This window comes from Triplophysa dalaica, chromosome 12 (genome assembly GCF_015846415.1).
Source record: "Triplophysa dalaica isolate WHDGS20190420 chromosome 12, ASM1584641v1, whole genome shotgun sequence".
Classification (NCBI taxonomy): Eukaryota; Metazoa; Chordata; class Actinopteri; order Cypriniformes; family Nemacheilidae; genus Triplophysa; species Triplophysa dalaica.
Window position 1 is genome coordinate 9,847,800 of NC_079553.1, and position 26,654 is coordinate 9,874,453.

The window sequence follows — 26,654 nt, forward strand, 5'->3', positions numbered from 1 at the left end:
CACGAGCTCTGCGATGCTCGATTCGTTTTAGAGAATCGATTCACTGAGCCAGTTCCTTGCAATCTGTCTGTTCAAAGAATCATTTAAGAATATTCACTTATTGCATTGGTGGTTGCAAGACGCAGTTATAAACAAACTAAGAAGAAGAAGATTGCATTGGACTACGATATTTCCTCTGCTTGGAGAACTACGTTAATACCATGTATTGAGAATATGGGGCGAAATAACATTTAGTTATGGCACCAAAAAATCAGTTTAATATCGCTTTGTATGTGTTTTCAATCATCACACAGTTTTTAAGCACTCGGCGGTAAACAGCTTTGTTTGACACATAAAAACTGTTTGATGATGTGCGAATCGCTTCAACTGAATCAAAAGAACTGATTCAAAAACGACGATTTGTTTGTATAATGGACGTCACTAGACCTGACAGTCACGTGACCAAACCACGGAAACTCTTCAATGCAGATGGTCATACAACGATTTGGCGACACATGTGAGATTTCAAAGTTAACCCAAGCTCTTCAGTATAACTCTATTTATGATATAGTTTCATCTTTTTGCACGTGCTTCTGTGTGTGCAGTCGTAGAAATGTGTGGGGTGTATGATTTGTTTTAAAAAAGACCAGACAAATACACATTATACGTCCCTGTGTGAGGTTGTGTGAATGTTGTTACCCAGAAAAAATATTTAATAGTAGGTGTAACGTCATTGCTTGTGATCTTACTGTATTTCTCTTTGATGTTAGGCAAGATAGTGAATAAGCTACAGCTTGTAAAGAAATGTATGATGTACATTTTCAGAGGATCCGCTTTTTCTTCCTCTGGGTGAATGCTTTCTGGTTATTTATTACAGGCATAAAACAATATTAAGTGCTGAGGAATCTCTTTAGTTGGTGTATCCAGCTTTTCAGCAAAAGGTAAATAGTAAGTACATTTAGAATGAATTCCTCAATTATAAAAAATAAAAAGTAACGTTAGGTATGTTCAATATTATACCTAGATAGATACAATAACTGTGAGAAGTTGGTGCCAACCTCATTAAAAATTACAGAAAGCGTCTGAAAGCTTATTACACAGTTTTTATAAGATCCCATATTTAATGTGTTATGATTTAACTTGAGTAACAATAGCTGTAGAACCATGGTCAATGGTCAAAAACTGACCCCTAAAAATCCTCAATAAGTTCAAATACACTTTATTAATTTGAATAAAATTTTAAGTCTTAGTAGGTTGTAAAAATGCTATTATAATTGGACCTTGCAAAAATTGTACATTTTGACAGCCGTTGCGGTTATTTTTTGTTCCAGATTTTTTTTTCCTGTTTATATGTATGAATTAAAAAAAGAAAAAAACTCAATAAACTAATGTCATAAACCAAACCAACCAGCACCAAAATGAACCACAGCATCACAACATTTTGTATGCGCCTTATTTTAGGAGGAATAATGGTAAAAATTAATGAGATATATATTCCTTTTTGGAACCATATTTATTGTTTGTTAAGTTTATTTTCTTCTTTCGGCAGATGACCGCACAGGAGGAACGTCTGTGTGGGCTGCTGCTGCAGGAGCACTTTGGAGAGGTGGTGGAGAAAGTGGGCACTCATCTCCTCCGCAGTGGCAATCTGAACCTACGAGCTCTTGTTCAAGAGACCAAACTTCCTCTTGACTTGGTGAGCACATATAAGTCCCCCTTATCCCGATAAGACATCAAATATTTTCCATTTCTACATTTCCGTTTTCCTCTTCAACACAAATTTCTACTAGGTCAAGAAGTCTGTGTGTGTGCTGGTGCAGCAAGGGATGTGTACGTTTTGTACAGGGCGTCGTGGTCCAGGGGCACCCGTGGAATACCAGATCTGCTGTGAGAAAGTTCTGCACATGCTCCGTTATCCACGCTACATCTACACAGCCAAGAGTCTTTACGGAGACACCGGGGAGCTTATTGTTGAGGAGATACTGCAGAGAGGTCAGATGACTATGAGCAATACAGTCAGTACTGTTGCAGACAGACTCACCCACAATATGCCAGGTAAATCATATGTATAATACACAGGAAGCTTGCAATACTGTTTGTTTATTTATACATAACAGAACGTAAATAAATGTCATCGTGAAGAAATAACATGGATGAAAGGAACAGAAGATTAAGAAGTCTGAAATTTCTATTTATGTTTTAAAACACTTTAATGTTTCAAACACTTGTCGCACCAGAGGGCCAGTGTATGGACTACAGTGAGGTTGTCACTGCATTTTCCCGCTTGGTGGAGACTCACTTTTTGCAGCGGTCTCCCCCGATGACCCCAGCAGGATCTTCAACTTCGGGTGGAGCTGACTCTAACCCTCCTTCTGTAACGGAGCCCATCCAACCAGAGACCAACCCAGACTGCTACAAACTTCCTTACATCAATATCAGTGGTGAGTTACTTCAGACAGAGGTGGATGACACTATACAGTATAAGTGAAATATAAGACTTTCGGTTTCTCATAATCTTTAAGACCTTTTGATCTGAAAGCTTTTGCTTTAATATTTCAAATTTAGTTTTCCATAGAAAATTACGATTTATAGCTTGTGCCTACAAATCATTTCTTTAAAAACTCTTGGGAAATAGGGGTAAACACAATACTGGTGTCATGAAATGTCACACGATTATGATAACATTACAATATTTGAAACAAAATTTTATATTGATGTGACATCAAGGCCATCAAATTTAAGGGATTTAAAATCAAGGATTACTTTAAAGGGGTCATATGACATCGCTAAAAAGAATATTATAGTTTGTTTCCAAAGAAATTTTACTGAGAGGTACGCTTACCTTACTTGCGTATACATTTGGGCAGTCTTAGTCAAATCATACCACGAACTGACGTAGATTTGCGGCGGTGTGGTTAAACGAGGCGTTTCACGCAGGTCTGGGTGAGCTTTTGCTTTTACATTTTTGCAATTTTACGTGTCTAATACATGCATGGGCAGCTTATAACACACCAAAGACACAGAAAAACACATGTTCGCGCCATATGTCCCCTTTAAGCCAGGACTAGGCCTTAGTTAAACTAGAATATGGAAGTAATTTTTAAAAAGCATATTTTACAAAAAATAGTATCCATTTTGAGACAAAACAAATGCACCGATATATTTTAAGACATCCCAGTGAATTTTTTTAGAACAAGACAACTCTAACATTTCAATTAGTCTGGGACTAGGCTTAAGCCCTGTCCGGGAAACCACCCCTATGACACAGTAAAAATAAAACAAGCACTACATTTATAAGACCTGAAAATCCTGCTACCTTCATTTGCATTTGTTTTACTTCACAGTTTTAAAATATCTTATGTTTTCTCAGGGAAGGGGAAACGGAGACGCAGTGATGATGGTGATGCTGACCAGAGCACTGCAAAGAAAGCCAAGACGGACAACAGTGAGGTATGTCAGTGGAGATAATGACATCAGGCAGATTCTCATGTTTATTACTGAAGCATTTAATGTCTAAAACTGTCAATTTATCCGTTCCTTCTCACCATATGCAGTCTGGCGATGAAGGGATCTACTGGCAGGTGAATTTCGAACGGTTTCACCTGCACTTCAGGGATCAGGCCATCATTAGTGCTGTTGTCAGTAAACTTGATCAGGTGACTACAGGATTCCTACAACAACCTTATTCTGATGTGCTGTGAGATAATTTTGGGCTATGGACTGATGTGTCTGGGACTGAATGTCCTGGATTTTCACGTTCTGGATTTTCACATTTAGGTTTTCTACTCAAGGGAAATAATAGTACAGGAGAAAGTAGGTCTGTTTCGCCTAAAATTCTCTTCTTCCCCTGTAGACCAGCAGTGAGATAGTTCGAACCATGTTACGAATGAGCGAGGTAACCACGCCTGCTAATGCTGCGTTCACTCAAGCTCTTTCAGGCAATGAGGTAACAGACATGCATGCATTTTTTTTTGCAGATTTTTTGTTTATTAGATGTAGGTTTATGTACCGCTATCATTTGATGGTGCTTCCTTTTTCTGTTAGATTTTCCGATCTCTTCCCTCCACTTACAACATCGCCAGGCCGATTTTAGACCAATATCTCACTCTCCTTGTTGATGATCCGGTATGTGTACATGTATACACACAAATACATGCAACTTCATAACAGATGTTTATTCAAGTCCTTCATTATTTCTCCCCCTTTTTTCATTTTGTTCAATCGTCCAGATGGAATTTGTTGGGAGAACGGGGGACAGTGGAGGAGGAATGTTTGTTGTCAGTATCCTTTGGAAATAAATACGAACCACCTAAAAGACAAGGGGAAGTTTTCCATGCCTAATGTGCATGCAAATCATTTATCTCAGAATTATGTTTCATGTAAAAAAGGAGCAAACAAAGTGGCCTCATTGTCACCAACAGGTGTCATTTCTGGCCCAAGCTGGACAAAGCATTTCTGTAATTATTTTATTTGATAAAGTAGAGGAGAAAAAATAATGGAATGGTTGATTCTTGACTCTGTGGTAAGATTTGCATCGTGCACTGGCTAACCTGGCCAGAGCCTCTCTGGAGTCTGTGGTCCAGGAGAGGTGAGTAGGGTTTGTGTTCATCTTTGTTCTTTGCTAAGTTTGTGTCATTATTTAGCAATGCTTTGTGTCAGGTTTGGTTCCCGTTCTGCCCGCATCTTTCGTCTGTTGCTACGGAAACGACACCTTGAGCAGAAGCAGGTGGAGGATTTCGCCATGGTTCCAGCCAAAGAGGCCAAAGACATGCTGTACAAACTTCTGTCTGAGAATTTGGTCCAGCTACAAGTACGAGTTCTCTAGGTTTCTCTTTATCACAGGGCATGTGATTGGTTGAGTCCCGCATACACACAATATATAGGTTTATATTTAAAAAAAATAACTCCGTTGTCTATTTATTTGTCTCTTAATAATATGCAGGAAATCCCAAAGACACCAGACCACGCCCCCTCTCGTACCTTCTATCTGTACACTGTGAATCAGCTGCCAACAGCCAGATTACTGCTTCAACACTGTTATAAGGTACAAAGCTCACACGAACATAAACTTAAATGTCCAGTGTGAATAAAATGTGATGTAATGCACCTATTGTGTGTGTGGACTTCATACAGACAGTTGGAAACCTGATCGAGAGAAGGCTGTACGAGACCAAAGAGAACAAGCAAGTACCTCTTTTTTGAATATGATTTTTTTTTAATTCTCAGATCATTGATTTAAATTGTTCATTGATTGACAGGCGACTTTTGGAAAAGTCTCAGCGAATTGAGGCCATTCTGGCATCGCTGCAAGCCACCGGGGCCGAGGCCGAGCAGCTGACAGAGGTGGAGGAGATGATCACAGCTCCGGAGAGACAACAGCTCGAGTCTCTACGGCACCACATCAACAAGTACTGCACCACAAACTCCACTCCACACACCAGTATAACTCACAGGATTCATGTTAACGTTACATCATTCCTCTGTCTTATTTCTTTGTTCTGGCAGGTTGGATTCCAGTGAAAACCAGGTGGATGAGACCATATTTCTTATCGAATCCTACATCAAATCCACAAAGTCCTCACGATGAGCGATATTTAGATAAATGCAGGCTTGTTTAAATAAACACGTTTATGTTTGATAAACATGAATCCAGAAGTGAACCTGAGATAAAAGGGTTGAATTGTTCCTTTAAAGCAGGGAGAGGTCGATCCTTTTGTATAGACAAGTGAAAGTGGACACTGATGTTAACACTGAGAGGATTGTGTAGTTTTATTTTGCAGTGGGTTAAATAAAGATCCAATTTAGTTTTATCTATTTGTTTTATTTATATATGGCAAAAAAGCAAAAACAATTTACAACCTGTGCAATGACCTTAAAAACAGATATGAGGTTGAGATTTCTAACAAGAAAAATAATTAAATAAACTAATTGTTAATAAACTGCTTGTTTCTAACTTAAATACAGATTTCATTATTTTGATTTTCACAAATAGTGCATTTGCTTGTCAGTCTGCTCGTTCATTTTATACAATGCCATTGTAAATAATCTGACTCTTAAAGCAGACTACAGATTAACTCACTCCTGCCATGAAACATTTAACCTGTATCAACGGATTGTAACTTGATCATTATGACCCAGCGGGGTAATGGACTGACCCATAATGAATGCGTTCTAGTTGAAACATTCAGAGTTCTGTGCATTTACTGTACATTTTGGTTAATTAGGTTTGGCTTTCAGCTACCTGTATTATTGTGACATTTTCTGCTCCGTTGAAAACAGTTTGCTGTTTAAATCCATTTAACAGATGATTCCTCAAAATCAGCATGAAAGGCACGGTCCAGAGATTGAGTCTGTGACTGATCATGGATGAATAAGTGTTTCTGGAGCTGGATCAATGATCACGTCTGAAATAGGATGTAATGGTTGTAAAAATATCTCGGTTGAAACTTGTGTTCACTCTGTGCTCAGCTGTCATTTTTCTCATCCTCCTCTTTCCTCTGTTTCCTTGTGAAAAAGCCCAACTGTGCAGAAGCATTAAAAAAACATGGATTAGCCTCTAATTATTACAACTGTAGATGTAAGTTATGATACACAGCTGCTCATTTGATATACAGCTGCAGAGAAAAATTAAGAGATTCTTTCAATATAGTTTAGTATAAATGTACTATTTATAGGTATGTGTTTAGGTAAAATTATGATTTTTGTTTCGTTCTGTGAACTACTAACAATATATTTTTTTCAAATTTAAAAAAAGAATATTGTTTTTATATGCATTAGTTTGAAGAAAATGAAAACTGGAGAAACAGGTAAAAATAACAGAAAATATTCTCTGTATTTTTCAGATCTCAAATACTGCAAGGAAAACAAGTTCATATTCATTTTTTAAGCAAAACAACCGTCATATTTGTACATGTATTTAGAAAATGTACAGATTTTTTTTGTGATAACCTTGATTTTGATCAATTTTAATGTGCTTGTCATTCTGTCAGTCTTGCCAAGCACTTGTTTCCAATTCATAGAAATGTATTATTTAATATACACTTTAAACTTTACTCCTATGTATATTTGTTTTGTAAGAGATGAGCCTGATAGAGGTTATGTCGTGCTGGTACCTTCCAAAGGATGAATACTAAGAGGGCGAGTAGTAGCAGTCCTCCAATGATACTGCCAATCAGAATCCAAAGTGAAATTGGGATCGAACGCCCCTTCAGAACTTCCAAAACGGTCTACACACAGCAGCAATATGTTAGAATAAAACTAAATTAAAAACCTAAACAGAGTATCAACGAATTTCTTTTTATTAAATGATCAAATTTTATACGCATAACTGACACTGCAAAAAATGACATTAGTGATGATTATGTAATCATTGTATGTAAATAATATATCCAACATATAAAGTTAGTTGTTCAGTGCATGTATCTGTCTAGGAAGTTCTCTCACCTCCCTCAAGAGGGCAGCATCTCCTATTGTAATCAAATTGGACTCCGTAGCAGACAACTGGTAGGAGCCCACTATCGTCACTGCTTTGAACTTGGCCTGACATAAACACACAAAGGGCAGGGTTTTTGTGTGATGCTTGGATACATTAGATATACGAAAGTGTGTGTGTGTGTGTGTGTGTGAGAGAGAGAGACTCACCTGTCTAAAGAAGTTGTCATGGATTCTTCTTGTGATGCGGATCTTGGCCATCTCTCCTTTCAGTAGCTGCTGCACATTACACACAACCTCCACACACCACGATGAACTGCAGTTCTGAAAATAATAACATAATCCATAATGTTTTCACTACTTACATTTTCTTGTTCCATTATGCTCTGCTCATTCAGTGCTCATTATTTTTATTTAAACAGAAAACAGTGACCAGAAGTTATGGCTTTACAACAACATAAATTCAACAAAAAAAACAAATTTTGTGGCACCTGTACACATCATATGTGCACAGGCGATTCAATGTTCTCACCAACAGTTCAGTTTTCTTCATGTCTTCTGGGTGAAGTGGACGTACATCTCGCTGCATAGACTTCAGCTGAGCAACATCACTGACTATCCTGCAGCTAACACCTGATGCCTAAACACAGAAACATAACTTTCACTCTACAACAACACGTCATCTGAACTTATTATTGTTTAACACACACATAAACAACAGATAAACAGGCGATACTAACATTCTGAGAGAAAGCATCAACCACTGTTGCAAAAACTCTGTCCCCTGAAGCCACGGACGGCAAATTGACACTTAGCTCAAGATTCCTGACGGCGTAACAACCCGAGTTCTGCACCTGCAAAAGCAGAACACATACTTACTATTTTAAATTGTACACATACATAAACTTGTACTAGAAATCTTCCTGTTTCAGGTTTATTTTAACTCACCCTGAAATGTGTGTAGAACTCAGGCCCTGTCCCTCTGACACAGTCCTGGTGGGGTGGACCTCATAGCGGTTTAAATTGGACTCACTGTTGTGGTTTTAACCAATATTAAAAAGTACAAATGCTTGAAAATTATACGTTGAGTATGATTCCTAAATTGTAAGTAAGTTGTTTGACAACAAAAACAGGTAATAGAGGAAATTTTGGATAATCTGTCAGAGATGTAAACCGATGGCTGTGACTCACCTTGTGATAAAGAGTTCAGGTTCATACTGAACAACACTCTGCAACTGAACACTGTTGTCCGACAGTGTGTCTACACTCTCCACGCTGTCACTGTGGAAACACATATACACAAATTGAGTGAAACATCACAGGACTGTGATGTACCCAATGTCATCTTGACTGTTATTTAACCACAGATAATTAAAACAGCACTCTTGCGTGAGTTATATCGCTGGGATTCGCTGCTTTAAAAAGTAAGAGATAAACTGTAAAAATGTGATCAATACGTAATGGCGACATGTTTTATAACACTTTGAGATTGAAATTACTTGTACAGCCAATATGAATAAACCAAAAAATCCAACCAGAGAATTTTTTTAAGTGTATTGGTAGCATCTTACAATTAAGATGTTAGGAGTCATTTACATTACATATTTGTCTCATGATGTTTGTTCAATCCCTCCCACCCTGGCAAAAATAGTATGACCCAATATCTCGCTAACTGTTTGACCCAGATTAGGCCATACAAAAACAAATGTCTGTTTTACAGTGAAACTGATGTCTGTGTTTTGTTGACAATGGGTGCGCAAGTGCTTTAGTTCAATCTACCCCTCCCCCCCCACATGTGCCGCTTGTTTTCGGAAATAATCGTACAGCTGTTTCTATCTTTTATAAATTTGATCAAACTAAATACTCTTTGAAGATACAAAGTATGCAATACTACTCTGCAGGTACTCAAGATTAATTTGAGATTGTCAGAAACCGTATGTGTTACGGTCGCTTTAAATAAAAAGTTGTAACTGTTAACATTATTTAATGCACCATGAACTAACGTGAACAATTGTATTGACAATTGAAACTAACATTAACAAAGAATAACTAATCGTGAAAACCATATTGCTCAGTGCTAGTTTGTGTTAGCTAAAGAATTTAGTAATGTTAGCATATAAAACATATATAAAGTGTAACTGTGTACTAAGGTAACAGTTTTGTTTAGTCACGTTTCATCAAACGCACGCGCCTGGCACTTGGTCTGTTTGTTTTTCGGTCTGGCTATTGGTTATAATATAACTATTTATATTTAATTCATATTATTATTAATTTATATTCAGATTTTAGTGCATAATAATTTTATTAAATAAACAATTTGTTGAAATGGGTCGTGTAACTTTGTGGCATTTAAGTTTAGGCAAGTAACGTTTTTTTCAAATGGTAACCCAAAAGAATACTGGCTAGACATGCTTTTAACTTGCTAGCTAATGTAATTTACTATTTTTGTTTTGCTTGTTATCAGAAATAATCTATAGGGAGTGATACAAATAATAAAGCGCCCTAGTGGCCTAGTTATACAGATTATTAGCATTTTTGAATCAATGTTTAATCAAATTTAAGGACTGAAATTGACTCTTGAGTAATTATGCACACCATTAGGGTTTTCGACAAATCTGTTAAAAACACTATAATAAAAAAAAAACTGAAAAAATGCAGTTTTCTTTTAGGATTAGGGATACAGTGTAAATTATAGGGTTTATAACTAGCGGTGCTTAAAAGCAATAGACGTTAACGGAATGTCCACAGTTAGATTGATAATTAAACGTGTGTGTTTACCTCTCAGCAACAAGCTTTATCTGGACCTTACTGTTGAGAGATGTACAACTGAACTCAAATTCCAGCATGAAGTTTACCTGAGAATAAATGAGACCGTTGAAATGATCAGATTGTCACGAAACGACTGAATGCCTCTTTAAATGAAGCAGAATGAAAAAACAAACCTCTTTCTGAGCCTTACCTTTGAATAAGAGCGAAACACCGGATAACTCACATTACAGGAGTGACTGTTTGAGCTTAGTGCTGTGCACTCCATCTTAAACTGGACATCTTCCTATAAAGAAATAAAGTTTATTTATGAGATGTTAGATAATTAAAGGGATAATTCACACAAAATTCTTTCATTTACCCGCCCAATGTTTTTTCCAAGTTTGTAAACATTTCGCTATCAGCTGAACGGAAAGAAAGATATTTGGAAGAATCTTTGTAACAGATTCTGTATAAATACCAGATTCTTTAAATCAGACGTAAATCTGTGTGAGCTAATATTTTCAAGCAGGGGTAAAGTGAAAGACAGTGAATGTGTTTGTACCCGGATGCTCAGGCTGCTAAAATGCAGGTTTTTCGAGTAATGCAGAGTTAAACTGGTGTTATAAGCGTTTTCCAAACGGTTCTGGAGCTGTACTTCTACTGCGAGCCTCCGCCGTGGGCCGCGTATCACATATGGCTTCTGCCTGCAGGCACAGATAATGTTTATAGAATATTTTACATCGACACTGCAAAAATATGATTCTGTAGAATCAACAATAAATCTATTAAAGTGAAGTTCACCTAGTCCCAGAAATGTCCATACGTGCCTGCAGACTCAGATCTGTTACACACACGTCATCCTCCCCACAGTCTTTGAAAAATGCGATCTAAAGAAGAAAAAATATTTCATTGCTGCTTTAATTAAGTTTAAACACAAATGATCTTAGTAATAACTGGATTAAAAACTGTGAAGTATTGAAGCAGTACTGCTTTACGAGACTCACCGACTTCTTCAATGTTGTTGGCCAGCCTTCATCCAGAACAGGGCTGTTGTCTGTGTCATTGATTTTAAAGCGCACGGTGAAGCTGATTGGCCTAATGTAATCAGCTGTGTCCTAAAGATCCAACCAAAGTGTTAAGTGATTAAAAAATACAGATGACACATGTAAATGAACTGTGGTCTTTTACTGGCTTCACAGACTCACAAAAACATGAAATGGTAGCATGGAGCATATTTTTTCTCCAACACGAATACTGACGCCCAGTAGACTCTGTCTCTGTGAGCTGTTGTCAAACAGAGCGCGAGCCAAGATCTTTCTGTCATCCAACAAGGCCTCCATTTGAATATCTACAAAAACAATGCAGAAGCAGAAAGTTAGGAAGTGTATCAGACAAATGTTGTCATCATTTATTCACTGTCATACACAAAAGAAGATATTTTGAGAAATTGCTCGGTGGTTTTGAGTCAATGGTCAACGGGAGGCGATTTTGTTTGGTTACCACCGTTCATCAAAGTATCTTCTTTTGTGTTGTGCAGAAGAAAGAAAGTTGTAGATGTTTGGAATGACAAGACGGTGAGTAAACGATGAAAGAAGTTTCATTAATGCGTGAACTATATATATATATAAAGTTGAGAAAACACTGAAAATCTGGGTTCAAAATCAAGTAAAAATGATATAAAAATATATAGAGTCAAGAAATGTGATTCCAAATTATTAATTAATATTCTGCATTATTAACAGGACATATAAAAGTCAATTTCTATGTTGTCAATAAAGGTCCAGTGTATGAATGTTTGCGGCATCTAGTGTTGAAGTTGCCAACTGCAACCAACAGCTCACTTCACTTCCTCCCTTTCAAAACACTACGTTAGAGGCCTGCGAGGGACTGTTTTTTTGTGCTGCGCCCGCTAAATTTTATTCTGCGCCCACCCGCTCCCGAGTGAAGATTCACTCTGTGTTCACCCTCTATCTGCCCAGAATATAAAATATAAACGCATATAAAATACGCAATACAATAACATTTCAGTAATTTTTTATCGACTTGTCAATTTACAACATTGTTCTTACATTTTAAAGTCAATACAGTAGACAAAATTTCAAAGAGAAAATTAAATTAAATACATTAAATACAACTTTCACTCAAATTGAAATCATTTTTTTTAACCTAACTATTTAACATCCATGCAAGAAATGTCCTGATGACCGTCTCCCATCCAAAAAACATGAACCCTCTCTCTATCTTCTATAAGGTTCACTCAGCAACCTGCCCGCTCTGTCTGGAGGATGACACGTGGATGACGTGTGCAATTTAAACTTAAAACGGAATTGAAACTGGTCAAAGTGCACATGCATAACACGATCCTCAGATCAGGCTTTACATGTGGTCAGTTAGAAGGATGTCGGTAGTGGGCACCAGTACAAAGACGCGCTCTTGTACGTACTACCAGAGTTTCCGACGCTACCGTCTTTTATCCAAAAAATGTAATCCCGCACGGCAAGAATCTGTATCAGGTCCCGCGAAAATGCAGATCTCCACACTTTGGTGGCTGACACAGGATTAAGATGTCGTTAAGTTTTTCGCTTCTTTGACAAAGGAGATAATTTATTTGCTAAATGCAGATATATAGCGGATTGTCCGCTTAGGGGTCCCGTAGAAAGAACATGGCGACATCACCTCTGAAGACATAGTTGTGTATATTATATTGCATTTCTGTCAATAAATCCTCCAAAAAATTACACACTGGATCTTTCAAACACACAAGATGCTTCTTCTTCATGATGAGATGGATGACATGGTTTTGAACTACATAAATTTGTGTTTAAATCCATGTTTAAACTCAACTCTTGACTCGAATTGTCATGCTGAAAATATCATTTCTAAAAAAGGAAGACATTCTAGAACCGATAGAGTTATACCAATGGAAGAGTGTCAAAAATGGTTGGTTGGATTATTCTTTACCAAAATATGTGCCATTTGAGCCAGGAGAGCGGGACATGGCCATGAAGCAGACCGTGGCATTAAGGCACGCGGAGTCTCGGCCAGCCCTGTGGCAGTTCTTCTGGATCACATTAATGGAGTGTGGCTGGAAGTACAGGCTGGCGTTGATCTGAACTATACTCCTCGATCTGCAGAGAAACCGCAACAGGTCACCGTGGGTCAAAGTCAAGCTGCTGTTCTAAACAATTAAAAATGACATACTGACGACTTGTGGGATGGCACCATTGTGATGATGCGTACAAACGCAGCATTGTAATGATGCATAGAGTACCTCAGCAAGACTGCGGAGCCCTGTGCTCCTACAGCAAGATCCAATAACTCATCCCCATCCAGATCCAGCAAAGCGCTCAAGCTACGGCCAAAATACTGCAGCCCCGCAGAGATGGAGGAGCCAGCGATTCGCTACAGAGAGAACGAGTGTTACATACAATGACTATCAATGACATGTAAATAGAGGATTAAACAAAAGATTTTGAATGATTATATTTGCAATTCCGATCCGGAGATAAGACACATTGGTCGTGCACAATAAATATTGGCAGGCTTACTTGTTTGTACTGTGGTATGATGTAGTATTCGTCGCCATGGTAGATGTAAATAGCACCCTGGTGGTCATCCTCCAGTGGAGCTCCAACCAGCAGGTCTGTGTATCCATCATAGTTTAGATCAGGAGCTACAGCCATGGCATAACCAAACCGTGCATCCTGCACCTTACGCTGAGAATGAAGCGTACCGTTTGGTGCGAAACCATCCTGGAAGTGAAAGATGGAGCATGTTTCACATTAAACATTCATATATTGAGTTCAGAAATGGCAAAAGAAATGAGTTCAGCATGACATCCAAATTGAATCATCATGAAACAAATTTCTTAAACAATCCTGATCATCACATTATAAAAAATATCCTAGTTTGTGATTAGAATTGCTCTAGATTCATTGAAGCTGTTTTTCTGTAATGCATCTGATATACATTATGCCCCCGTATCTGAAGATAGAGATTATGATCATTTTGAGTGTCATTTGCGATCTGAAGTTATAAATTCAGTTTTAACATTTCTATAGCTGCAGTTGCGTTTATTTCTACCGTTAAAGTGTGTTATTTGAGGATTTGTTTCTTAGTTGACATAAATGATACAAACAGAACCAAGTGTGGAATGATCTTAGCAAGCAGCATGACAATAAAAGGTTCAGTGAAGGCTTATAGGGAGAGTCTTGGTGATGTACATGGCTCATGGCCGATCTGTTGCAAGTACATTAAAGTATATACTTTGAAGAATAAAATGTCTCACAGATACACAACAACACACACTACACCAACTGTATTGCATCTGTGGTTCTCACCCCATCCAGACAGTAGACATAGACTTTTCCTGTTTCTTTGTTCCCTGCTCCCAGGAACATGGGAGCGGCTATGAGCAGGATATCTGTTATTCCATCCTGATCTACATCCACAACGCACACCTCGCTGCCAAAATATGAGCCAATCTAGACAGAGAGAGAGATCAGAGGATAGAGGTGTCAAGCAATCTGAATTCAATTCTGAGCTCCATTTGGATTTTAGGAGGGACCTGAGAAAATAAAGTCAGTTTGCTTTGGTTTAATGGGAAAATAAAATCAGTTTGCTTTGGTTTAATGGGAAAATAAACGTGTTAATTGTGAGAGAGCGGGAATGTGGTGTGAAAGAAGTGCTGGGCGAGGGAAACAATAAAAGATCAACTGAATAGTGGGAAGTAGAAGAAAATACTTTGAAACACTGAAAACATGACTTGACGCAGGTTAAATGGAGATCTCATCTCTTCTGTACTATGGAATTAGTGTTTGTGTGTGCATGTGTGTGTGCCCACCTGTTCACCATTCAGGGCCTGTGTGATTATGACATCACCATCAGGGGTGAGATCAAACAGAATGACTTTTCCTTTGTGTTTGAATCTGGGTGCCCCAGCAACATACAACCTCCTCCAATCTCCTACTACCACTGAGGACACAGTGTAACCTGCAACAGATGTACACACAAAACAATTCTCTAACTAACCATCAAAAGAAACATTCAAATAGTACAATCTGGTAGAACCTCAAAGGAATGTTTAGTGGTTTGATGAGTGACGATACCCAGGTAGGCTGCATGGTTCTTTAGCTCCAGTGGAAACTCTTTCTCGAAGGCCTCCCGTGAGGGCATGAGCCGCCCCTTTGAAGTCTCCTTCAGGATCCCTCCGTCCCAGTCATACGCACCCACCATTCCAAACAAGATGCCATCCTACAGTACAAAATACCACAATTTGATTTAATTAAGTGTAGTATATCATATAACTGTTTCAGTCCATGGTACAGCACAGCTTGACAATTGTCAAATTGGCTCAAGACAAACAAAGGAAAAAAATGTTGGGCCTTACATGTCCACAGTGCAACACGTTTAACCTACATATAGTTACATTTACACATTTGGCAGACGCTTTTATTTAAAGTTTCTTAATATGTGCAATCCCCTGGGATCGAACCCACGACCTTGGCATTGCTTGTTGCTATCGCGTTCCTCAAGAGCAAATGACCCTCCTCCATCCCCAGCCCAGCTCACATTCACAATCGCGACTCCACTTCTGCTATTACTTTTCATACGTCTCAACTACATTTTAATTATGTGTTAAACTTAGATGTCCTTAAGAACTAATGACATCTGCTTGTTCTGTTTTGTTTACCCTATAAGGGGGATTATCGCCGCGCTCCCTGCTCTTATTCATAATGGCTGCATGGATGGGCAGGGAGTTTTGCCCAGAACAGAACCATACAACCAATCTAAACTGTATGCTAATTGGCATAAATTTTGACGGTAGTGAACCTGACAGAAATAGGGGTGGGCGATCTTCTCCAAAAAGCATCAATATCACAAAATCACAATCTTTGTTGCAATATTTTTCTTTAATTTGGAGATCTAGACATTACCAGATCTAGGACTTTTGTGCACAACACCGTATGGCATTAAAGAACCACTGGTTATAAATATTAAAATTATAATCAGCCGACCATAAGATAATATTCCATAAAACAACACACGTTCAAGTTCTCAGAACTTAAATAAAAAAACTTTCATTTACTTTCATTATTTTTCATTTGCATTTTTCATCAGCCCCATTGTTGATTTTTTATTTTATTATTGAAACTGAACTTGAAGACTTGATAAACTGATAAGGTAGAAAATGGGTGTACAGTTAAATGTCAAACATTAATATATGAATTTCTGAGTGTAAATAAAAAAGCTGAAACGACTTTACTTTTGTCGCAAATAAAACACTCTATCCACTTCATTCCAAAACATGAAGGATTAGATACACATACTTGTACATAAAAAAATCTGCTCTGGGTTTACAAACGTGAAACAAAAGTCTAGCAAAAAAAGAAGCATTCAGGCAAAAAGTATGTGTGTAAACATGTGTTTCTTGCTAAGTTTGTGCAGCAGCGAGGAAGGTGATAGTAGATCCAATGGACAGAATATAAATTGAAACTCACATCCAATATGTGTGTTGAAAAACCAATCTGGGACATCTCTTCAAGAAAGGTGCTTTCATTGTATCCCAGAGTCCCTGTAATGGCACAACAGTGGCATTTAACACAGTAAATGAATAAACAGACGTATAAATAAACCACGTCTATATAACAAATACAGCTAAAGGAATGTCACGCCATGCGTGTGCGATTATAAAAAATATCATCTGGTGTATAGCCTTGGCCAGTTGTGATTTTCTTGTATATTTAACCTGTGTATCCTGTGAGTGGCACAGCTGTGCCCATTTTAAAGTCCCTCCTCTCCTCCCTCCCGTCCTTCCATCCTTCCTTCCTCTTCTCTGAATTTGCTTAAAGTGTAATATGCTGTTTTTACAGAAGTGAATGAACAGCTCTCTATTTCTGTCAAAGTGATCTAAGCTGACTACCGCATTGCCTTTGTTTTCCTCGAATTCGACCATTTTTGCAATTACTTGTAGCCAACAGTTCCCAAGACGAATTTTAGGCAATGTAAAAATGTTTCATAAAAAGAAAGTTTCCAAATTAGGGGTTCAACGATTTGCTTATTTCTCAATGAATCGATTACAATTCCTGTCCATCATATGCATCGATTTTAGAATCGAGAAACGTCGATATCTATCTGAAACCTACAAAATGGAATGAATGGCGATTCAATAAACTACAATAAAGTACTTAAAAGTATATAAACATTACATTTCTTCATCGCATCTCTCATGACGCTGGCGTTGTTGTTTACTTTATTGGTTAATAAAAACATCTCATGCTGTTTTATTAACTGCAGTCTAGTGTTGTAGCGTCTGGGTCTGCAGGTGCATGTGGTCCTGGGGATCCCATATTTATGGCCATGCTATACTGTAGAAAACGCCTAGAAGACTGATCTATCAGCTGTCTAACAGCGCTCGTCAATGTCAATCTGTTGGCCAATTTAATGGAGGAATGTGAGGATAACTCTCAAATCAAATAAAAGAAGGCGGGATTTGTTAAAGACAGAAGCTGACATTGAGAACAGCTTTAACTTTGAAAGAGTGCAATGTAAGTAGCTAAATGTTTAATGTTTTACATCTGTTATCAAAGAAATGTTAGGGCCGTTTAAATCTAAATGAAAAAAATCTTTTGAATTTAATTGATGAATAAAATCAAACTGAATCGATTTTCATTGCGAATCGAATCGTTCTGAAATTGCAGAAATAATTTTTTAATTTAATCTTTTGAATCGAAATCGAATCGATTTGCTGTCTACCCAAAAGTTTCACACCCATTTTTCAAATACTTTTTGTATTCATTTTAAACAGTATATCAATATACTAAAAAGTATATTTCCTTTATAGGATGATTTTATCCAATACAAAGATGATCATAAATGAAATGTCCAGAACTGTTCTAGGGCCTCGTTACAAAAACAACATCCTCTGTCGAAAGTTTTAGAATTCAGTAGCAGCAGATTCTGATTCCTCTGTTCACATTGAATCGGTGAATTACTGTTTCTCTTCAAGGATAATTTTTTTTTTATTCTCATTAAAGATGGATGTTCTGTCTCTTACCCTCTAGGCTAAAAATGCGTTCACCCAGTGCGTCTACAATGTCATTCAGTGCAGCCTCATCCGTCACATTGAAGAAGTATTTCTCATCAGGGTCACTCGCAATAGACTTAATCTCTTTGATGAAGGCCGTTGGATTCTTTTTTACCCGGATATAATATCCTAATACCTGTAGGACAGAGAGATAGAAAGACACATAGTTAAAACTTTGAGACAAATTTTACACCCATTCGTCAATTTACAGGCGATTATAACATTCTATAATAATGCTGGGTTGTTTTCAACTCAAATATGCACAGTTTAAAATCTCAGATCTCAAACATTTTCAGGAAATGGAAAAAACACTTGATTAAATAGCGTGTTATCGAAGTTTTTTTTTGTGGTTATATGTTTCCAAATCCTAATGACAAACATAAAGGATGACTAATAATAATGATTTATGAAAAATATGGAAAAATAAAAGGTTTAAAAAACACACCAGCAGCGATATGCTGGTGTTCCCAAACATGCTTTGAAACAACCCAGCAAAGATATTATTCTATAACGCAACATTTATTGTGTCCATATTTAACCAACCAACAACCAAGCATTTTCTGTCACCCAAACAAGTAAATGAACTTTGCTTGAATGAGACACAATGTTGATTCCTCATACTGATTTAAAGGAATAGGTCTCCCAAAAATGAAATTTCTTTCATCATTAACTCAGCCTCAAGTTGTTCCAAATCTGTATATACAGTATGTCTTTGTTCTGTTGAACTCAATAGAAGATGTTTTGAATAATGTGGGAAAGCAAACAGTTCAGTGACTACCATAGTATTTTTGTTTCCGACTACAGTAGTCAGTGGTGCCTTACAATTGTGGTACAAACATTCTTCCAAATATCTTATTTTGTGTTCAGTGGAACACTACAATTTATACAGGTTTGGAACAACTTGAGGCTGAGTAAATGATGACTTACATTTAAAGGGTGAACTGTCCCTTTAAACAAGCGAATCATATTTAACACATGTCAGAAAGATAAGAGACGATCAACAACAGACAATTTCTCATGCACAAAGCCAACACCTCCCCCACATTGTAAGTACCAAAGCAGAGGATCTGATGGATCAATCAATGTGATACCGGACCGAGAAAAACAGAGACTCGTCCTAGAAGCCAAACACCTACACAGAGGAAATGGAGAGAGAAAGAGATCCACTGGCAGCACAAATGACAAGCCCCGAAGTCACCAGGGTCCCATTGAATGTCCAGAGACTATTGACTTGACCTCAATCGAGACCAATTATTCAACATGAGAAACTATCGTTTTAAGTTTTAAGTCTACTTGTCTTGTCTATGAAATATTATTGGGATTAAAAGAACATGCATTATTTACTTTTTTATTTACTTAAGGCTCAGTACCGTGGAGAGAGATCTAAATAAATCTAGGTGGGACTGCAGAAAAACACGTCAGAGAGCAGCTAGTAAAATATTTCAAACCTGCACTGCGTTCAACAGGTAGTCACGCACAATTAAGAGAGGAGACCTGGGTTGTTAAAAATCTAACTTTATCAATTATTCACCATAAGACCATCATAAGATCTGCTTTCATTTACAGCTGTGTTTGTCACAAACTTCCACTATCCAGAACCCCCCGACCACTTACACACCCACCACATTTACATTCCTCTTTATCCTGTAATGTACAAAACACATCCTGCACCACATGACCCAACGCTGAAATTCTTGGGAGGTTGTTGCTCTTCTCTCCCGCGAGTGCTTTACTTTTCCATCCGTCTCCTCCTTCCTTGCAGGAGGAAGTAGAACGGGAGAGAGAGAAACGTGGAGAGCATAAAACACATCTCAACATGAAAGCTATGCTTTGACTGCCGTGGCATTAGAATAAATATGTGATTAAAATAAAATAATTCCTGGCTTTTAACCTACAAAACTGGTCCATATAATAAAATTAGATTAAAGTTAAGTAAATTAACATAGATAAAACATTTAACAGTACATTTAATACATTGAGAGGAAAAATAAAGAACAGTATAACTTATCAACTTTTTTAAATTTTATGATGGGGTCCCTTACATGAGGATTATACTTGGTGGTCTATGGGATCTAAAAAAAAGAAAAACCCTGAATTTAAAGGGGGATCCAAATAATGTGTCTGTGAAGTTTGCGCTCAAAAAACACCACCGATCTTTTATTATACCATGCGCTGTTTTGGTGTGTGTCTCTTTAAGTGCGAGGGAGCTGCTAGTCTCCGCCCCCTTTTCAGCAGAAAACACAGCCAGGACTGTAAGCCTGTGCTTCCAGCGACAAAACAATAAAGTATGGTCACATAAAGCGAACGAGAAACCAGGTCTCGTCTTTAAACCACAAACACATTGTTTTCTATAAGCACACCGGTTTGCCCTGGGGATATTCCTGAAAGCCCCTCCGGTCCCTGTTGGTCCGGTCAAGACCGCCTTTGGGAGAGAGAACCGCGTCTCGTGTTTACAATCCACACACACAGTTTTCTGAAGTGAAGATACTCGACACAAACGCATCGCGATTTATCTAAGTCAAAATAACATTACATAGGACAATCCAGTCGCATGTTTACAAGCAAAAGACATTGCTTTTAGCATTTAAACATGGAAAAAGTCTGTTTTTCATGAAATCACACCTTTAAAAGTTTATTTCAGTGGTAGTGAGGGAAGGAGGCTACATATACTTATGCTAAAGTTTTAAAAACAAATTCACTTGAAGGCTAAAGGCTAGGTCACACTACCAGACAGTAGCTCAGGTTTGCCCAGATTTTCAGCCTGGAGTTGTGGCAGAAAGACTTCCCCAGACTGCAGATTTTATTACGTATTGTGATGCCCAGTAAACATTCAAAAAGTTTGCAAGTGTGTGATGTCTAGTTTCATTAATCTGTTCAGATTTGTGTAGTGTGATCCAGCCTTTAAGTGGACAGACAGAAAAAGAGATTTGTCTTTTAAAGACGGCAAGACATTTAAAATACATTGACACCCCATCTGGCTCTCGTGGTGCCGGCTTCTTTCTATTAGTTTTGTAGTGGTTTAGGGAGGCGGTTAAGGGGTGCAGTGTGCCCACCCACAGGGGCAGGGTGTCAGTGTCGGGAGATTCCGGGTGTGGTTCACTCCTCTGATGGTCCAGAGCCCTGTTTAAGTCTATTTTAACGCAGCAATAATGTGGTCATGATTGTTTAAAGAATGAGGGAAGACAGCGTTATCATTCAAACAGAGGGAGAAAGCAAGAGGAACTGGGTGGAGCTCAGAAGAAACACTGAAAATAGAGCAGCGCCAATTATGGTCAGTTTAAGTGGAGTGATGTGATATTCAGACATACACTCAGTTGCTCGCCGCTGGTTTTCTTAGGAGGGGTTGTAGGTTTTTTCGGGCAACATTAGGTGGTTTAAATATGGTGTCTTTGTACTTACAGCAATTGCGTATCTGGTGATGTTGCGTTTTTCACATTCAGTGAGGACATCGGGAAGATCTTCTCCGTCATGGGACTCTCCATCAGTCACGACTATCATCACTTTAGTGGCCCCTTCCCTCGCACCTCTCTCTGGACTGAAGGCCTCCGTGCTGGAGAAAGATAGATTTGCATGAAAGAAACATCTGAGTAAAGATACAAATAAAATTTTTGTCATCATTTACTCACTCTCCAAATCTGTATAATGTCTTTGTTCTGATGAACACAGAGAAAGATATTAGGAAGAATTCTTATAACTACACAGTTCTTAGCCACCATATATGAGAAATGACAATGGTAGTCAAAAGTGGATCAGAAAGGTTTGCTTTATTACATTTCTCAAAATATCTTCTTTTATTTTCAATAGAACAAAGAAATGTATAAAGCAAGTTTTCCTACTATGGTAGTCAATGGTAGTCAATGGTGGCCAAGAACTGTGTAGTTTGGTTACAAGCATTCTTCCAAATATCTTTCTCTGTGTTCATCAGAACGAAGACATGTATAAAGATTTGGAACAACTCGAGGGTGAGTAAATGAAAACAGAATTTTCATTTTGGGGTGAACTGTTCCTTTACCAAGGGATAGTCTTTTATTCTTTAAAATAAAAGGCAAGATTATAAAAAGAAAGGAGTTTGGAATGATAATTGGTAAGAGGGTAAGTGAAAACTTAAAAACAAAAATCCTGTCAATTCTCCATATGAGCATGTCTTACTAAAAGAACATGTTGGTTATATATTCCAGTGAAATAAAAAACAAAATGGATAACAGTAACACAAATAATTTCTGTGCATACACATGTAGCAAATTTCTGTATTGTTTGTGGTTGTGTGACCTGCATTTTTCAAGAAGTTGCGTGGCACAGTCAGCGTTAGTCAACTTAGCGATGTTTAGGCGGTTGTCCAGACTTAGGCTAAATATAACTGTGTGGCTTCCCGCAAGAGTACAGAGTTTAAAAACAACCAGCAGCCTTCTGCCCAATTACATCTAATGAAAGCCATGCTTAGAGGAGTACAGAATAACACCAGACAGTGTATAGTTTGTAGAAAATAATAATAATAAAACTGACACAATAGAATAGGACGGAAAGAAAACAAGAAAGAAAGAAAGTAAGCTTGCAGGGAAAGTGATTTGAGCGAGTAAGTCTGTGTTAATTGCTCGGGCTGGTGTTATTTAAAGACTGTTCTGCTTTTATTGAGTGTTTCAACTTATGTGGCTATTAACTCACACATCTTTTATTTTACTGTGTGTTTCAATTAGGTACTATACTTGAATTCCTGAAAATTCGTTTTTCTATGTGTAAATGGCCAGAAGTGGCAGGGAGGATATTTCTGGGACATTTTAAGTGTCAAAACATAATAAACGTAATGTAACTAGAATGTATCTATACTGATATATGTGAATAAGCAAACACTTTAACACTCAGTATGTCTTCTCAATACATACATTCGGACACTGTGTGTGTGTATTTGCACAGCTGCACAGGCTAAGGATCAGTCTGCTGGATGGTAACCACACCTGCAGCTCTGCTGACCCAGCTCCCCGTGTCCCTCTCCATCAGCAAACCTTAATGTTATTACAATCTTCCTCACCTCGTCCGACTACTACTATCACTTCATCTACCATGAAAGAGAACGTCCGATAGTGAGAACAAATGAAAGAGAGAAAGTCTGTATAACGTGTGCTACGTAAGCCTTATAATGTGTAGAAACTCAAAGACACACACCACAAACACCACAAACCCAGTAAAGCAGCAAAATGGCTTGGACTAATAGAAAAGCTAAAAGTTTTATATAAATATTGGTGTTAATATATAATATAGCATATTTTAAAATATAAAATGTATGTTTATTTGCAAATGCTTATGTTATGCCATCATAGCTGTTCTATGATAGTCTCTCAGGAGCTAGTGGACTTCTAAAGAGATGCCTTCAAAACCATCTACACAAACACGATCTTGATCAAACAGACTCCACTACTCTATACACTTTACACTATCTCTGGATGTGGTCGAGATCAGGGAAAGGGTAGAATGTGCATAGAGATACCTTTTCAAAAAGAACACCGAAAAAGAGAGCGAGAGATGTTTGTACATTTGTTTTGAGTCGCTTTGAGAACGTGATCAGCGGGTCGCCATACCAGGCCATTCGGATGGCTTCAGCAGTGTGCGTCTCTCGGCCCTCCTGGCGGCTGATGTTCTTGGCTGCTTCAACCACGTCCTGTGTTGTCTGATAGTCCCTGAGAGACCACTCGTGGACTGAGATCTCTCCGTACTGAATGACACCCACCTACAAACATTTCATTCAAGTTAAAGGTGAAGTGTGTTATCAGCAAAGAATAAAAAACATTAAACCGACACTGTTTTTTTTAGCATACGCATACTGGTCCGACATAGCTACACTGGCTCAACCAATAGTGTGTGTTTGGGACGGGGCAAACAGAATGTGCTATATTTTAGCAATTTTAGCTTTTAAAAGACAACGTCTAAACTGTAGGTCATACAGCAGCAGTAATGTGTGCAGTGTGAATAACTCTAGAATGAGCCGAAGCTCAGATTGACATCTCTACTATGCGCTCTGCCCCACCAACAAAACACATGAAGGTCCAGAATGGCCAGAGCAAAAAAACGCTTCACAAACCAAAAGAATTTTCTTTCACCTCCAGCTGCCCCCAGTCTGGCAACTGCCCCAAATACCTGCCCTTAAAGAAGCACACATAAGAAGCTAAGATACATGCATTCAAACATCCATTCATCCACACATGCGTAAGTCTCTCACTCTCTTATTCTATCCATCCCCCTCTCTCTTCTAGTTCAACACACACACTAGTTCTAATAAGCCTTCCTAAGTTTCTAACTGTGTCCCATATAGCCTCCTTCTCTAGAAACCACAACTTCTGTCTATTCACATTCATGCTTCCACTTATTTTCTCCCGCCGGTCAGCGGCGTTTCTGTTTGAGTCCAGTTCTTCTGACAGTTGCTTGTGGCTATGTTACACACACTCGCTCATACCAGCTCAATGTATCACAACCGCCTCTGTGTTACAGCCAAAAATGAATGCATTTAAAGCATTTCTACACATCTGTTAACATTTCAGCCAGGTGTATGCATTTGAAACAAAATCACACAGTTAAAAAAGTAAACATTTCATCTGCTGAACAATGTTAAAACTTTTATCAAATCTTGTAAGCTTACGATACATTTTAAGGTGGTTTTCCTGGGCAAGGATCAGCTTAAGACAGGACAAACTGCTAATTTACGTTTCGTAAATTCATGATCTCCTTCAGCAAAGAAGCGAAAAAACACAATGCACGCATGCACTCACAGTGAAAGCATACATTAAAGATAACGGAGAGAGAAACACAGGTCAAATATTAAACAGACTATAAATTCCTATATGCAATACTAATTATGTTCAACATCTTCCGCTATTGTGCTTTGAAAGGGAAGGGTGGCGTGAGCCTTTGGTTGCAATTTGCAACCTCACTGCTAGATGCCGCTAAAATCTCCACATAGCTCCTTTAAGTCATTTTAAAAACATACTTTACAAGAGACAAAACAATGGTACTGATTGTTCGAAACTTCCACTAGCCCACAAAAGCGGTCTGTCAATGATTTTAAATTAGAAGAGATTTAAAAAAGGATTCAGTATCCATAAGACAAAAAAAATACATTTGTTTATAGGCTAACTCTGAAGAGGATGTTAGTTTAAAAATCCCCCAAAAACCAGCATGGTAAAATTAGAGTAAATAAAGAAACTGTATCATTTACATCCACAACAAGTAGGTTATGTGAAAACAGAATATGTGTAAATATCCCCAAAAGCCACATGCTAAAGTTAGGATGAATAAAGAAGGAACTGCATAATCAAAATACATACCTGCATCTGCTCAGGACTTATGTGGAACTTGCTGAGGATGTTGCTAAGGAAGTTCTGCACTTCATTCCAAGGATAGATACTGTTAGAACCATCTAAAACAATCACGATGTCCATGTATGTGGTGCACCCTGTAAAACACATACACAGACACAAATAAGGTAAAGTGTTTCATTTCTGCACAGTAAGCGTCAACATACTGGACTTACAGGAATGAAACAGTTCACTCAAAAATGAAAAATTCTGTCTACATTTACTCTATTAAATCTATAATTTTTTCGTTCTGATAAACAAAGTGAAAGATATTTGGAAGAATGCTTGTAACCAAACAGTTCTTGGCCACCATTTGCTACTATAATTTTTTTAATAAGTTTATTTGTTCTGATGAACAAAAAAATAAGATATTTGGAAGCATTTGGGAAAGTTAACAGTTCTTGGGCACACTGTAATTTTTCCTAACTCGTAAGTCAATGCTGGCCAAGAACTATTTGGTTACAAGCATTCTTAAAAATATATTTCTCTGTGTTCATCAGAACAAAGAAATGTATATAGATTTGTAACAGCTCCAGGGTGAGTAAATGATGACAGAATTTACATTTTTGAGTGAACTGTCCTTTTAAGAATAAGGATTGTTTTCAAACAGATTTCTCAAATACTCTTTCCATAAGGTGGCTGACCCAAAAAGGTGTGGTACAGGACATTTGCAATTGTTTTACTGCATCCCTACACATAATCTGTAACTTCTATGTGAAACGTCACAGTCATGCCTTTGTTTTGTTTGTCTTATCTTACTCTTAGCGGTGGGTGCAATGACGTCCTTGGGCTCCATGTCATTGGTGACAGATGCACAGATTCCAGTGCTGAACACATATGCACCACATTCCTGAGACCACAGCGGAGCACATGCCTGTGGATGACACGGAGACAGTCTGTGCACATGTTTCATCCAGCGTGAGATTTTGTTCATATTGTAGGATATATTTTAATGCGTTACTTTTACAGCATATTTATTATGTTTGAAAAAAGGGAGGCGAGTGTGTTGTCGGGGTTTCTGGTCAGCCAATAAAATCTGTTCAAATGACGAAAACCAGGGAAAATAG

At 37.9% G+C, this 26,654-nt stretch overlaps 2 protein-coding genes across 4 annotated transcripts in view; one reads left to right on the top strand and one right to left on the bottom strand.

Annotated features, from left to right (window-relative positions):
* Positions 1–441: 441 nt before the first annotated feature.
* On the top strand, positions 442–5,789 carry polr3c (polymerase (RNA) III (DNA directed) polypeptide C). Of its 3 annotated transcripts, none has more exons than XM_056763159.1 (16): positions 442–496; positions 857–927; positions 1,529–1,675; positions 1,770–2,034; positions 2,217–2,420; positions 3,350–3,429; positions 3,534–3,635; positions 3,833–3,925; positions 4,024–4,104; positions 4,209–4,260; positions 4,507–4,567; positions 4,639–4,789; positions 4,922–5,023; positions 5,113–5,162; positions 5,238–5,387; positions 5,485–5,789. In XM_056763159.1, the coding sequence occupies exons 3-16, from the start codon at positions 1,529–1,531 to the stop codon at positions 5,564–5,566; spliced, it is 1,620 nt and encodes a 539-aa protein (XP_056619137.1). In that variant the 5' UTR covers positions 442–496; positions 857–927; the 3' UTR covers positions 5,567–5,789. The 3 variants fall into 3 exon arrangements, with proteins under 3 accessions (XP_056619137.1, XP_056619136.1, XP_056619138.1); XM_056763158.1 differs by having other exon boundaries at positions 857–920; XM_056763160.1 differs by having other exon boundaries at positions 479–509; positions 857–920.
* A 254-nt stretch (positions 5,790–6,043) lies between these two features.
* itga10 (integrin, alpha 10) overlaps positions 6,044–26,654 on the bottom strand; it is a 28,756-nt gene continuing 8,145 nt past the window's right edge. The window contains 27 exon segments of the mRNA XM_056763157.1: positions 6,044–6,500; positions 7,092–7,205; positions 7,423–7,518; positions 7,621–7,734; positions 7,943–8,050; positions 8,151–8,264; positions 8,359–8,387; positions 8,390–8,442; positions 8,602–8,691; positions 10,189–10,265; positions 10,370–10,462; positions 10,721–10,862; positions 10,960–11,045; positions 11,163–11,273; positions 11,364–11,506; positions 13,120–13,286; positions 13,430–13,560; positions 13,707–13,910; positions 14,499–14,642; positions 15,002–15,150; positions 15,267–15,411; positions 16,659–16,732; positions 18,215–18,380; positions 21,644–21,794; positions 23,818–23,966; positions 25,558–25,685; positions 26,347–26,461. Coding sequence (XP_056619135.1) covers positions 6,444–6,500; positions 7,092–7,205; positions 7,423–7,518; positions 7,621–7,734; positions 7,943–8,050; positions 8,151–8,264; positions 8,359–8,387; positions 8,390–8,442; positions 8,602–8,691; positions 10,189–10,265; positions 10,370–10,462; positions 10,721–10,862; positions 10,960–11,045; positions 11,163–11,273; positions 11,364–11,506; positions 13,120–13,286; positions 13,430–13,560; positions 13,707–13,910; positions 14,499–14,642; positions 15,002–15,150; positions 15,267–15,411; positions 16,659–16,732; positions 18,215–18,380; positions 21,644–21,794; positions 23,818–23,966; positions 25,558–25,685; positions 26,347–26,461 — 3,150 coding nt within the window. The 3' untranslated portion in view covers positions 6,044–6,443.